This window comes from Ipomoea triloba, chromosome 13 (assembly GCF_003576645.1).
Source record: "Ipomoea triloba cultivar NCNSP0323 chromosome 13, ASM357664v1".
Taxonomy (NCBI): domain Eukaryota; kingdom Viridiplantae; phylum Streptophyta; class Magnoliopsida; order Solanales; family Convolvulaceae; genus Ipomoea; species Ipomoea triloba.
The window spans coordinates 26,102,920-26,115,936 of record NC_044928.1 but is presented as its reverse complement, the minus strand read 5'-3'; the positions used below and the strand labels follow the sequence as shown (position 1 = coordinate 26,115,936).

General features: G+C 37.4%; 2 protein-coding genes across 3 annotated transcripts; both read left to right on the top strand.

The window, feature by feature from the left end:
- Nucleotides 1-945: 945 nt before the first annotated feature.
- On the top strand, nt 946-3,364 carry LOC116002173 (sucrose transport protein-like). Its single transcript, XM_031242236.1, has 5 exons — nt 946-1,503; nt 1,699-2,472; nt 2,594-2,657; nt 2,773-2,816; nt 2,946-3,364. Exons 1-5 carry the CDS (start codon nt 1,033-1,035, stop codon nt 3,117-3,119), a joined length of 1,527 nt encoding a protein of 508 aa, XP_031098096.1. The 5' UTR covers nt 946-1,032; the 3' UTR covers nt 3,120-3,364.
- Nucleotides 3,365-9,863: 6,499 nt separating this feature from the next.
- Nucleotides 9,864-11,890, top strand: LOC116002603 (sucrose transport protein-like). 2 transcript variants are annotated; one of them, XM_031242767.1, is made up of 4 exons: nt 9,864-11,108; nt 11,209-11,272; nt 11,377-11,423; nt 11,514-11,890. In XM_031242767.1, exons 1-4 carry the CDS (start codon nt 9,864-9,866, stop codon nt 11,667-11,669), a joined length of 1,512 nt encoding a protein of 503 aa, XP_031098627.1. In that variant the 3' UTR covers nt 11,670-11,890. The 2 variants fall into 2 exon arrangements, with proteins under 2 accessions (XP_031098627.1, XP_031098628.1); XM_031242768.1 differs by lacking the exon at nt 11,377-11,423.
- Nucleotides 11,891-13,017: the final 1,127 nt, after the last annotated feature.

The window sequence follows — 13,017 nt, the reverse complement described above, 5'->3', positions numbered from 1 at the left end:
TCCTTGTGTGCAATAAGCAAAGGTTTAGTCACTGTGTTTGGGCTGAGTTACCATCATTTTTCATCCTCCCAGATACTTTGTAGGTCAAGACGTGGAGCTTTTGAGATTGGAAATTCAACCAAGTATACATTCAATCAAAACTAATCTTTCTTTCCAACTTAACATAATACTTAAATATACTAATTCCTTTTTCGAATAATTTGCTAGAAATATGTCACTTAACAAAACATAAAAAATATAGAATGCACTAAAACAATATGACAATTCTTTATTAAAAGAAGTTTATATAAGATTGATGTACACAAAAAATTGAGTAATTCTACACGTAATTCAATTTTCTACTCCCTATGATATGACATGCTTTGATTGCTTAATATAATAGGGTCACCCTTTTTATCTATTTTGTTTTGAACACTTAGTAGAATAAAATTTGGGAGTAAGTTTTTGGAGTCCAAGTAGTATTTAAAAAAAAAAGAATTATAACAAACTTTAAAACAAAGTGCTCTTGTTTTGTTTAAATAATGATAACCGGAATAGATGATATCACACTACATGCTTTATTTAAAGTACGTATTTTAATTTTAATTTTCACATAAAGTAAATATCAATTTCATTCGTATTATTAAGAATATTCTATTAAGTTGATCGTGACCATATTTAATATAATTACATAGAATACATAATTGTATCGGATATTATTAAAAATTATTAAACATACCCCATACAATTATTGCAATATTATTATTATTCTCTACCTTCCTTCAATCCTACCTATTGGATGGTCTCTCTCTGTTACTTTACACCAACCATTTCTGATTTCTAAACCCCAAGCCAGCCATTTCTCTGGAAGTTGAATAGTCTTGTACTAACCCCCACCCCCACCCCCACCCCCAAGCCCTGGGGCCTGGGGTCATACAATGTTGGTTCTCTATATATTTCCTTGCCTCAAACATTCAGTTCTACCAAGTTCACTAACCTTAGCTTTCTAAGGTGAGATTAATTAGTAGAATATAATTAGTGAAATATATAGATATGGAGAGAGACTCCGTTAACGGAAAATCCTCCTTGCAAGTGGAGAAGGCGGAGGAGGAGGCGGCGGCGGCGGCGACGCCGATATGGAAGATAGTAATGGTGGCGTCCATTGCGGCGGGAGTTCAGTTCGGGTGGGCCCTGCAGCTCTCCCTCCTCACCCCTTACGTTCAGCTGCTCGGAATCCCGCACAAATTCGCGTCCTTTATGTGGCTTTGTGGGCCCGTCTCCGGCATGATTGTTCAGCCCCTGGTCGGCTACTACAGCGACAATTGCACTTGGCGTTTCGGTCGCCGTCGCCCCTTTATTGCCTCCGGCGCCTTGCTCGTCATTTTCGCTGTCTTCCTCATTGGCTTCGCCGCTGATATCGGCCACGCCGCCGGCGACCGCCTCGACAAAACCACTAAGCCCCGTGCCGTTACTGTTTTTGTCGTCGGTTTTTGGATCCTCGACGTCGCTAATAACATGTTACAGGTATATTATATTATATTATACTCCCCTGATCCCATTTTACCTGTTTTATTTACTATTTATTGGTCAAAGGGAAGGAGATAGTAATAACACAATAATATACCTTTTAGTTTACTGTCCTCTGCTCAATAATTTCCTGGTCACACATAGTGTGGAGGGGCCAATTATGATCTGATTCTAATATCACTTGTTTTTCAGGGTCCATGCAGGGCATTATTGGCGGATCTCTCCGGCGGGAGCGCCGACAAAATGCGAGCGTCAAACGCACTCTTTTCCTTTTTCATGGCGGTCGGAAACATCCTCGGCTACGCGGCGGGCTCCTATTCTCACCTCTACAAGGTCTTCCCCTTTTCAAAGACTAAAGCCTGCGAAGGCTACTGCGCCAATCTCAAGAGCTGCTTCTTCATCTCCGTCGCCCTCTTGCTCACCGTAACCACCATGGCGCTAACTTTCGTGAAAGAGCAAGAGCTAAAAGACGCCGCCGACGGCGGCGAGAAGGCGCAAAAGGGGAAAGGGGTGCCATTCTTCGGCGAAATCTTCGGCGCCTTGAAGGACCTCCCAAGGCCCATGTGGATTCTCCTGTTGGTCACGGCTCTTAACTGGATCGCGTGGTTCCCTTTCTTGCTCTACGACACCGACTGGATGGCCAAGGAGGTGTTCGGCGGCAAAGTCGGCGACACACTCTACTCTAGAGGCGTGCATGCCGGCGCGCTGGGGCTCATGCTCAACTCCGTGGTTTTGGGCTTCATGTCGATCGGCGTGGAGCTCCTGGCGCGGCGCCTCGGCGGCGTCAAGAAGCTCTGGGGCGGCGTTAACTTCATCTTGGCGATTTGTTTGGGCATGACGGTTTTGGTCACCAAAATGGCCGAGCATACCCGCCGGATCGACCCCAACGGCACCGTCCTCTCACCCACCGCCGGCGTTAAGGCCGGCGCCCTGGTTGTATTCGCCGTCCTCGGAATTCCTCTCGCGGTAAGTCCACAAAATTTTGAAACGTACCCGAAAATTTATAGTATGAATAACAAACATTACGTCAGTCCACATACTTTATTACAGAGTAATTATATATTTAATTTGTGTTAATATTTTGCAGGTGACTTTTAGTATTCCATTCGCTCTGGCATCCATCTTTTCCAGTAATGCTGGCGCTGGACAAGGTAAAAGAAAAAAAAAAAACCCAAATACAATAATAAATTATTATTATATATATATACACACGTGATTTCATGTCATGATTTCTATGTTTAATTAATATTCCACGTTACTATACAGGCCTCTCCTTAGGCGTCCTTAATCTTTCAATCGTCATACCCCAGGTATAATTTCACTACAATTAAGTATTTTATATATACTGTTAGAGTTAATATTTAATTTAGTCATAAATATTTTTTAAATGTTTAATTGAATTTTTAATTTGACTTTGATGATTTTACCTGATTCCATAGATGTTCGTGTCATTCTTGAGTGGGCCATGGGATGCGGCGTTTGGCGGTGGGAATTTGCCGGCGTTTGTGGTGGGAGCGGTGTCGGCGGCCTTGAGTGGGATATTTGCGATGACATTGCTGCCGTCGCCGCCGCGTGATGCGAAGGTTGAGATATCTGGTGGTGGTTTCCACTGAAACACAAGTTTTCCGGCCTAATCCCTAATTATACGTATGTTGATGATATATGTATGTATGTATGTATCTTTCTGAAGCCGTTGAAGGGCAAATAGAAAATGTGGGCCATGCATGTTTAATCTACTGTTCCCATATTGGTCTCCACATTAACTCTCCACCTTAATTAGTTGAGAGTGATGCGTTGATTGTACCTTGTAATTTAATTTCTTAAAAATCAAAAGGGATATGACTTTGAAATTAATTAAGACCATATATATACTGTTTTATTCTTTTCAATACCTAACCAAAAAAATAAAATTTATTCCATACAATAATCACCCGGTATGAACATATATATAAAAGAATTCTTCTACACAAACTTTCATTTTTACTATCAAATATCATATCGTACTTCTAAGCTGTCTTCACAAGAAAACAAAGAAAATCAACTGGTGGGACCCATGATTTCAAAGTCGATCTTGACTGAAACTATGCCATCTCGGGGAGTATGTATTGTTGAGAGAGTAAAATTTTTTGCTCCCTTCAACATGTTCCAATATAAATTAAAATGTAAGATTTACATAATTTGAATCTAACATTATTGTTTCACATCTCACCGCTTTAGTTGAGATTGTACTTGAAATTAAAGTCTAATATTTCACTAGTCGTTCTTTTTTCTTTTATTCTTTTTTCTCTTAACTCATCTCCGGCCTCCATCACAAATTAAAGGACTCCAGCGACACTGCTATCCACACTATAGCGATGGCTACCTTTACCATTCATAAATATACGATATTTAAAATTGTTATACGATATTTGTGTATACACACACATTATAATATAATTGTTTAACAATTTACGAAGTCCAAATTGTGTTGTTGGACCACAAATTGATCCTCCGATCCATTGTATTCTTGCTTGTATGCATACATGTTAATTAAGTCCTTCCACATTGTTTAACCCTACGTAGTTATCACCCAAAGACTTGATAAATTGGAATGTACAATAATGGTGTGTGCAAGTATATATGCATAATTGTGTGTGGACAAAAATGATAAATAGAAAGGTTTGGCATGGACGCAAGGGGAGAAGAAGGACAGGACAGGCCAGCTTATCCACAGGATGGGCTATGCGTCCATACCGAAAACCTCCACCAAAGAACAGAAAACAAAATTGTCTATTTCCATGTGCGCCGCCAACCATGACTACAAAAAATAAAGATCAATGCCCGTAAGGGTAGCTCAAGTGGTAAGAGAGTTACACCTGCAGCCGAGAGGTCGTGGGTTCGAACCTCAAGCCCTTGAGTTTGTGCCGGTCAGCTATGGGTAACCTAGGCTGATTTACCTCCTTGTGGCTCTTTGCCGGCTAGGGTCACAGGGCGAGGGCTTTACCCACATACTCACATAGTGAGGAGTGGGGTTTACCTCGTTAATAAATAAAAAATAAAGATCAACCATTCTAAAAAGTTCATCTAAGTGAAACATAATTTTTGTACTAAAAAACTTTTAATTTAATTTTTATAAATAATTTATTTTTCAGTCTTTTGCATATTATCTTCTTAGTATAGTATAGTTTAGACAGTTTACTTCTTTATATAATTTACGCACTCTCAAATAATAACAGTATATTTTTCTCTTAAAAAATAAGAAAAAGAAAACAAAAGAAAAGATCAGGGTATCAATCATCAGTTATCTCGTCTCATTCATGTCATCAATCGTTGACTTGTACGTCTATTTAATGCAGTGTTCTTCATTCAATTCCGTCATCGGAAAATGGGTAAATGATAGGAGTAATTCCTAAATAAATAAATATAAATTTCACTCTTTTTTTCCAAAAAATTAAATCCTCAACCCTAAAAGCCTCCCATGCTTCGATCCGATAGAGCATCTGGATATAAATCATGATAATTCAACTGAATAGAGAGTCTATACTTTTATTTACTGCGCACAAAGAGTCTTCTCACTTTAAGAGGTTGCTCTAACACTATTACGGGTGAGAAATATAAATTTCAACTTTTTTTTTTTTTTTTTTGCATATATAGATGTCAATGATTAACCAAATTAAAGATAAATCAATTAAAACATGTAATAAATAAAATATCTTGTAGGCGTCGCTAATCTCTGGGACCTTTAGGTCCCTCTTCCTCACCAAAAAAAAAAAAAAACAAAATATCTTCAATATATGTGTTAGATATATATAGTTTAGGTGTAGTTATAAAAAACATCGGATCTTTAATTTGATTATAAACATTAAAAGGCATGATACGTTATAAAATAAAAACATTACGGTAGGACATTAAAGATTATGTTGTAATTCATGGAAAGACGCACTTGATGAAAGGAATTACAATGAAAATCAAGCTGTTAGGATCAAGAGAGATAAATTAAAGGAAGCTTACTATTACCTTGTACCTAGGTAGATAATTTAGGAAGTAAAATTATATAATGAGTACTGAGAAGTGGCTAGCTACTATCCTTGATTGAAATCTTGTGATTGTCAAAAATTAATTGGTTGATTAATTTGGTTAGATTGTCTCAACTTTTGGACAAATCATACCATAGATCAGGGCTTACTTTAGATTTATTAACCCTGTTACTGAAGCATAAAGAGTCAATACTGCTCTCACTGAGACTCGAACACATCATCATATACATAATATTGACTCTGTTACCGAAGCATAAATAGCCAATACCACTAATACGATAATACTGCCCCCACTGAGGCTTGAACTTATGACCTCCCATTCACATACTCCATGTTTAATTTGCATAAAGAAACACAACATAATAAGAATTATATTCTTAATTTTACTTGGTTTAAAAAATAGAAAAACATAAATACATAACGCATACCTATGCAATTTATAAATAATTTGAATTTGTTTATTAATTAGGGAAAAATAGGTTTGGTCATAGCCAAAACTGAGCAAGCTAAGGGATTTGTTTGGACAACCAATTCAAACAAAGGAATTATAATTCCGCTCTCTGTGTTCGTTGAACCAAACTATATAATGAATACTGAGAACGTGAGAAGTAGCTAGCTAGTTACTATATACTTATCAAACTTAATTGCTTGATTAATTTGGTTAGATTGTCTCAATCCTTCGGCAAATCATACCATAGACCAGGGTTCACCTTACATTGTGGATCTTGATTCAAAATGACATTCAAATTATGTATATGTAGATTGTAGTTATCATATTATGTATATGAAGTTAATAGATTATGTGTCTATGAATAAATTGAAGACACATACATGATATGTTAGCTATATATACATAATATGTTAATTATAGTAGACCCATGATTTATTAACTAAAAGTAGATCAGATCATATTTTAACTGTAGACACATAATTTGAATTTTGTTTTGGACCAAGATCCACAATGCATCGTGGACCCTAATCCATGGTATATATAACAATTGCAATTCTTGCAAGGAAAATATTATTTCTATTCCCAACTTTTACACCCTCTCAAAATTTTGATGTTTGACATTTTCTTTGAGACCCACATGATAAAGATAATAACTATCAAGTTATCATGCACATCAGGAAATAAAAGTAGAATAGAGATAAGGAGTTGATGCAGTAGATTCTTCATGCATACAATTATACAAATACTAATAGTTGTGGGTTTTTTCTCATCACTCAAAATTAAAAAATGGAATTGGACTTTATAAAGAAGGGAAAGAAAAAGTAATACTCCGTATAATTTAATTGTTCAATTTAATTTGCATAAATAACACAACATAATAAGAATTATATTAATTCTTAATTTTACTTGGTTTCAAAAATAGAAAAAATAAATATATAACGCATACATTTGCAATTTAAAAATAATTTGAATTTTTTTTGAAAACAAATAATTCGAATTTGTTTATTAATTAGGGGAAAAAAGGTTTGGCCATAGCCAAAACTGAGCAAGCTAAGGGATGAATTGTTTGGACAAACCAATTAATTAATTCAAACAAAGGAATTGTAATTCCGTTCGTTCTCTGTGTTTTCGTTGAACCAAACATGTTGGGATGGAAGGGCCTAACTGGTAGGCTGATACAAAAACTCTAAATTGAAGCAACAGCACACGATGAAGGTGGGATAATTTCAACCTTGTTTGACTTGATCGAAGAGGGAGACTGACAAATTAAATATATGCAAAGTATGTAGGACATAGTGTACAATAATACAACTAACTTTTTTAATGTCTAAATCACTTAAAATAAATTGTTTCTAATGAAATACTATATCTACTCTCATTCTTTGCTCTCAACTTTTTCTCCCACACTTAAAATTTTGATGCAGACACTTTTACAAGAACCCGTATGAAGAAAATAATTTATCAACGCCTGTCACATTAGGGAGTAAATTTGAGCTAGTAAAATTTGGGAGTACATGTAATAAAACTTTTTTTTCTAATAAGTGAAAACCATATTCTATCCGTAATTATGTACAATGTTAGACTAATTTTAAACCCCGAGCTGAGAACCCTTGTCCAAGGGTTAGTTCTCAGTTTCCACTAATGTCTTCAGTGGGTATGGTGGAGCAAGACTTTCAGGGTACAATGATGCTTGATCCATTGAGTTAAGTCACGCAGGGCTATGATGTATTATTTAAAAATGAGGAATGATAGTATTTCATTGTTACCAAAAAAAAAAAAAGAGAGTAAGAGAATGTGTGTGCATTATATGATTTTAATTGAATCAATTTCACAAAATATGTACAAATAGTTATATATGATTTATTGTAAGGTCCAATATGGAGGGCGAATGGATTGTGGGGTTCATATACAACATTATTGGATTATGTGGTGCATGCTGCGGAAGCGAAAGATGGGCTTTTCCATAGGGTCTTCAGGTTTAAGGGTTATCATGGACTGGAGTGATATATTGTTGAGTCTAATTCCCCTTTAATTTGGTGGTCAATTAAGTAGCTATATAACAGTGAAACTTCTCGAGTGTCATGACAAATGTCATAGAGGAATAAATTGAGGTGGATCATGGATGGAATCAATATATAGGACGTGCGAGGTTTGCATGTGTATATATAGGTGATGTAGCTATAGGGATCGAGCATGAGTATTTTATTGGATTGAGCGTTATGACATGTAATATGTGACAACAAGAAATTATTAGATACTAACCTTAAGAAATATGCTAGGAAGTTAAGCAATTCAAGACAAGTTAATGACAAAAACAACTAACTAAGACAATGCAAACACATATTAACAACCAAACCAGACAAAGTAAAATTATAAATTCTTCTCGTCATTCAGATATGTAGATGCCATCCATTTGTAGTTATTACTTTCCTTGGTCTGGGCCGACAGCCAGGAGATTAATAGTTATTACTTTCCCAACAGTCAGCATGGCTGAGGTGGCCGGAGATCAAACCCTCAACCTCATGGGTGGGGATCAAGCCCTCAACCTCATGCTTAAAGGATGAGGAGCTCAACCACTGCACCACACCAACCATGTTGGTTACATGTATATTAGGACTATAGAAAATAGACTCCCCACTATTATATTATATTGTTGCGCCCAACTTGTCATTTAATTTGTTAGATAGGCACCGTTAAACAAAATGTAATTATAGTGCTAACGCTTCATAACACCCTCTACTTACCCGGTCTAGCTAAAATCTTATTTGCAAGCACAACTCAGATCAATCCCGCCAAAATATAATGAAACATAACTATGTTGTTCATGTATGTTGCCCCTCATTGTGAAACCTTGGTCTATTGTCTAAATATTTCATTATGCCTGTCGGAGAAAAATACAACCATGTTTTGAGCCCCAACTCGGTCACTAGCTAGTTGGATAGCTTAGCTTCTGGTATGTGAAAAATAAAGTCAAAATGTGGAGTATGTTTGCATTAAATGAGTTAGGATTGTGAAGAATAATAAAGTCAAATGTGGATCGGAGTTGGTTTGCATTTAATAAGTTAGGCTTGCATTAAATGTTTAAAGAGGTGAAGTTTGAGAGGAAAGACCAAGGACTGGTGGACTTCTATGAAGTGAGCAAAGGTAGGTCTAGCCTCTGTGTTGCTAATGCTTTGGTCAAAGGGTGAATAAACTAAAATGTAATATTTTTTTTCTCTAATAATAGGGAAAATTCCATAAGCATTACCATAGGGAAAATCTGTAATGGATGATTGGTAGGTATGTAGTGTAAAAATAGCAAGATTATAGACCGGCCTTGGATTAGGAAGGTCCCTATGTGACAGCTAGCATGTCATCTGTGTGCTTAATAAAGATGAAAAATATAATACAATTGAAAAGAAATAAATAAATAAATAGTTTTAGGCTTTGAAATATGAAAGGAATCCGGAGCCAGGCCCTAGGATATCAAGAATATTATATATGCATGCATGTAAATTTTCTTTTTTGTTCCTTGATGATCATTTTGATAGTTGATGATGAAATTTAATTTGAAAAATTTATTTTAATATAGAGGGTCAGGCCTATATATATTTTTGGACAGGTGTAAGCAATCAAGTAAGAAAGATGTAGTTAAAGAAAAATTCAAAAGAAATGATAACAAACCATAGGATTTGTAGGCGAGGTTGGTGCAGTATGAGTAGATAAGGTATATATAATTGGTTGTGCAGCAGAGAGAGTGAGTACTAAAAAAAAACATATATATATATCTATCCAAAAAAAAAAGTAAATAATACCTAAAGATTTTGATCTGATCTATCTATCAAATATCAAAAATCAATCATCAGTTCTATCATCGATCAGTGGTAAAAAAGAAAAAATAGAATAAAAAAATGGAAGGTGCTTCGAGTTCATCATCAGGTGGTGGGGCGTTTCAAGTGCAGCAGCAGCAAGATTATTCCGGGGAGTGTCCGGCGGGGGAGACACCGTTATGGAAGATGGTAGTGGTGTCGGCGATAGCCTGCGGGGTCCAATTTGGATGGGCCCTACAGCTTTCCCTTCTCACTCCTTATGTGCAGCTGCTGGGAATCCCCCACAAATTCTCCTCCCTCATCTGGCTATGCGGTCCAATCTCCGGCTTGATCGTCCAGCCGCTAGTCGGCTACTACAGCGACAACTGCACCAGCCGCTTCGGTCGGCGCCGACCCTTCATTGCCAGCGGGGCAATCCTCGTCATATTCGCCGTTATCCTCATAGGATTCGCCGCGGATATAGGGCACTCCAGTGGCGACCCGCTGGGGAAAGAATCCAAGCCACGCGCTACTGTTATTTTCATCGTGGGGTTTTGGATTCTGGACGTGGCTAACAATATGCTACAAGGGCCGTGCAGGGCGTTGCTGGCAGACCTGTCGGGCGGGGATGGCGGGAAGACGCGATTGGCGAACGCGCTCTTCTCGTTCTTCATGGCGGTTGGGAATATCGGGGGCTATGCGGCCGGGGCCCAGCCCATCCTCTATAAAAGTTTCCCTTTCACACACACGGACGCGTGCGACGTCTACTGCGCCAACCTGAAGAGCTGTTTCATCATCTCGGCCATCCTGTTGCTGGTCATAACCACGGTGGCCGTGACCTGCGTGAGCGAAATCCAGTACACAAAGAAGAAGATGGAAGGGGGCGGGGTGCCATTCTTCGGGGAACTTTTCGGGGCCTTTAAGAATCTCCCGAGGCCGATGCTCATTCTGCTCTTAGTCACGGCTCTCAACTGGATCGCGTGGTTCCCCTTTCTGTTGTACGACACGGATTGGATGGCCAGGGAGGTTTACGGCGGAGAAGTCAACGACAGTGGATTGTACGACAAGGGTGTCCGCGCAGGAGCATTGGGGCTTATGCTCCAGTCTATAGTTTTGGGATTCATGTCCATTGGAGTGGAATTGCTGGCACGTCAGCTTGGTGACGTCAAAACGTTGTGGGGTGGTGTTAACTTTATTTTGGCCATTGGTTTAGCCCTCACAGTGGCCGTTACCAAAACCGCCACACACAGTAGAAGATTTGACGCTCAAGGCCACGCCCTTATGCCAAATTCCAAAGTCAAGGCCTTTGCTTTGGCTATTTTTTGCATTTTGGGTATCCCTCTAGCAGTAAGTACTTCATCTCTACTCTACTCTTCAATTCCCATCCCATCCATCTTAATTTCATCATCTCATACCTATTTACCTTCTGATCCATTATATCGAATAGGTGACTTTCAGTATTCCGTTCGCCCTAGCATGCATCTATTCAAGTGATGCTGGTTCTGGGCAAGGTACGTAAATCATACATACATATATATAAACACGTAAACGCTTGCCTACAGTATCCGGGTCTGTGTAACTAAACCGAAAGACATATATATTTATACTATTGCAGCTGGTCTCTCCCTTGGTGTTCTAAATCTTGCAATTGTTGTGCCACAGGTAGGGATTATATACACTATTGTTATTGTTATTTGATTTTAATTTGTGTAATTAAAACTAACTAACGTGCTATATATGTATTGGATACAGATGTTCGTATCGTTTTTAAGTGGACCCTGGGATGCATTGTTCGGAGGAGGAAATTTGCCGGCATTCATAGTGGGTGCAATCTCTGCGGCACTCAGTGGAATATTAGCAATCACTTTGCTTCCCAAACCTCAATCAGACAAGCTTGCCATACCCTAGAGCTAAGGATAGTAGTTGTTTCCACCTTTATAAGCTATGGAGAATAGCAAATATGCTTCATGGCATGCTATGTCAGCAGTTCCACATACTGTTTTCATCTATTAATGTCTGGACATTAAAGCCCCAAAATAATTCCTCCCCGGCGCATAGCGTTGAGTTGGTTTTGTTTATTCACTTTGAAACTTTGATGATGATGATGAGTGGAGTTTTTTTGTTGTTAATTTCCTTCAATTTGAAATTTTGGTTCATTTTCTTATTACGCAATTTTAATTCAAACATCAATCCCTTATTAAATCAATTTGTGTGTACGCATACACATTTAACAATCAAACTTATTAGTGTGGTATTAAATTTACAATCTTTATTAGGAGTTATTACACATGCTAATTAATACTATATATATTGAGACTGATCCAATAAGTTTTGATAAACCTTTGATCCCAAACTTCACTCATGTAATCAGTTAAGTTGTCCTTTGTACCAAATCTTGTAATTTGTATTAGGTTAGCCCAACCAGCTCCTTCTACCCAAAAGCGTTCACAATGCCATTTTTCACCGACTGATTTTTTATTTATTTTTCATTTTTTAAAATTTATTTTTGGTAAAGACTGACTGAATTGAGCTTTCTTAGTATTCACTTAAAAATAACTTTAAAATAAGTGGAGAGATAGATCCCATTTCACATTAAATTATGTAAGCTCTATACAAACGTACAACTTTTGATGTGAGGTGCAACTCCTGATCATCGGATGAAAAATATTCAAGGATTATTTGTTCATTGTATATACTATTAAGTGAGGATGTGACATTCACTTGGGCATTAGGAATATGTTGAAGGGTGTTCTAAGGCAGCCTGTTACCGTACTTGTGGCGCTAATCTGGGTCTTTATTTGTTAGTTGGTTGTTTTTATTTTATGAATAATCCTTAGCTGTTATGAGATGTGATGGATTATGGATACCTTCGGATAGGGTACCCATCTTAGAGGGCCTCCGGTATCTGAAGCCTGTTTGATGGTATGCCTCTAGGAATCTTGGTCAAAATACCTATGAGATTCATGTACTATATTGTTTTGTTCAATTTAGTCCTTGTACTTTAAGTGAAACAATTAAGGACAATGATGTTCAAATATCAATATGAGCATGTGTATATAATATTTATTTTGAATATATTGGTAATAAAAAATAATTAATTTTAAATATTTATAAGATAATATATGAGTTGGCATGTAAGTATGATTACGTGGCAGAGATCATGTCAACTGCACATCAGATATTGTCCTTAATTCTTTCACTTTTTAAAGTACAGGGAGTAAATTAAACAAAATTAAGGTACAAGGACCAAATTGAA

What these genes read in the sequence shown, in the direction of transcription:
- LOC116002173 (XM_031242236.1), top strand. Translation starts at nt 1,033, where the DNA reads ATGGAGAGAGACTCCGTTAACGGAAAATCCTCCTTGCAAGTGGAGAAG. An exon ending in TCGCTAATAACATGTTACAG is followed by an intron (nt 1,504 to 1,698) that starts GTATATTATATT and finishes CTTGTTTTTCAG; the next exon opens with GGTCCATGCAGGGCATTATT. An exon ending in TAATGCTGGCGCTGGACAAG is followed by an intron (nt 2,658 to 2,772) that starts GTAAAAGAAAAA and finishes GTTACTATACAG; the next exon opens with GCCTCTCCTTAGGCGTCCTT.
- LOC116002603 (XM_031242768.1), top strand. Translation starts at nt 9,864, where the DNA reads ATGGAAGGTGCTTCGAGTTCATCATCAGGTGGTGGGGCGTTTCAAGTG. An exon ending in TTTTGGGTATCCCTCTAGCA is followed by an intron (nt 11,109 to 11,208) that starts GTAAGTACTTCA and finishes TATATCGAATAG; the next exon opens with GTGACTTTCAGTATTCCGTT. An exon ending in TGATGCTGGTTCTGGGCAAG is followed by an intron (nt 11,273 to 11,513) that starts GTACGTAAATCA and finishes TATTGGATACAG; the next exon opens with ATGTTCGTATCGTTTTTAAG.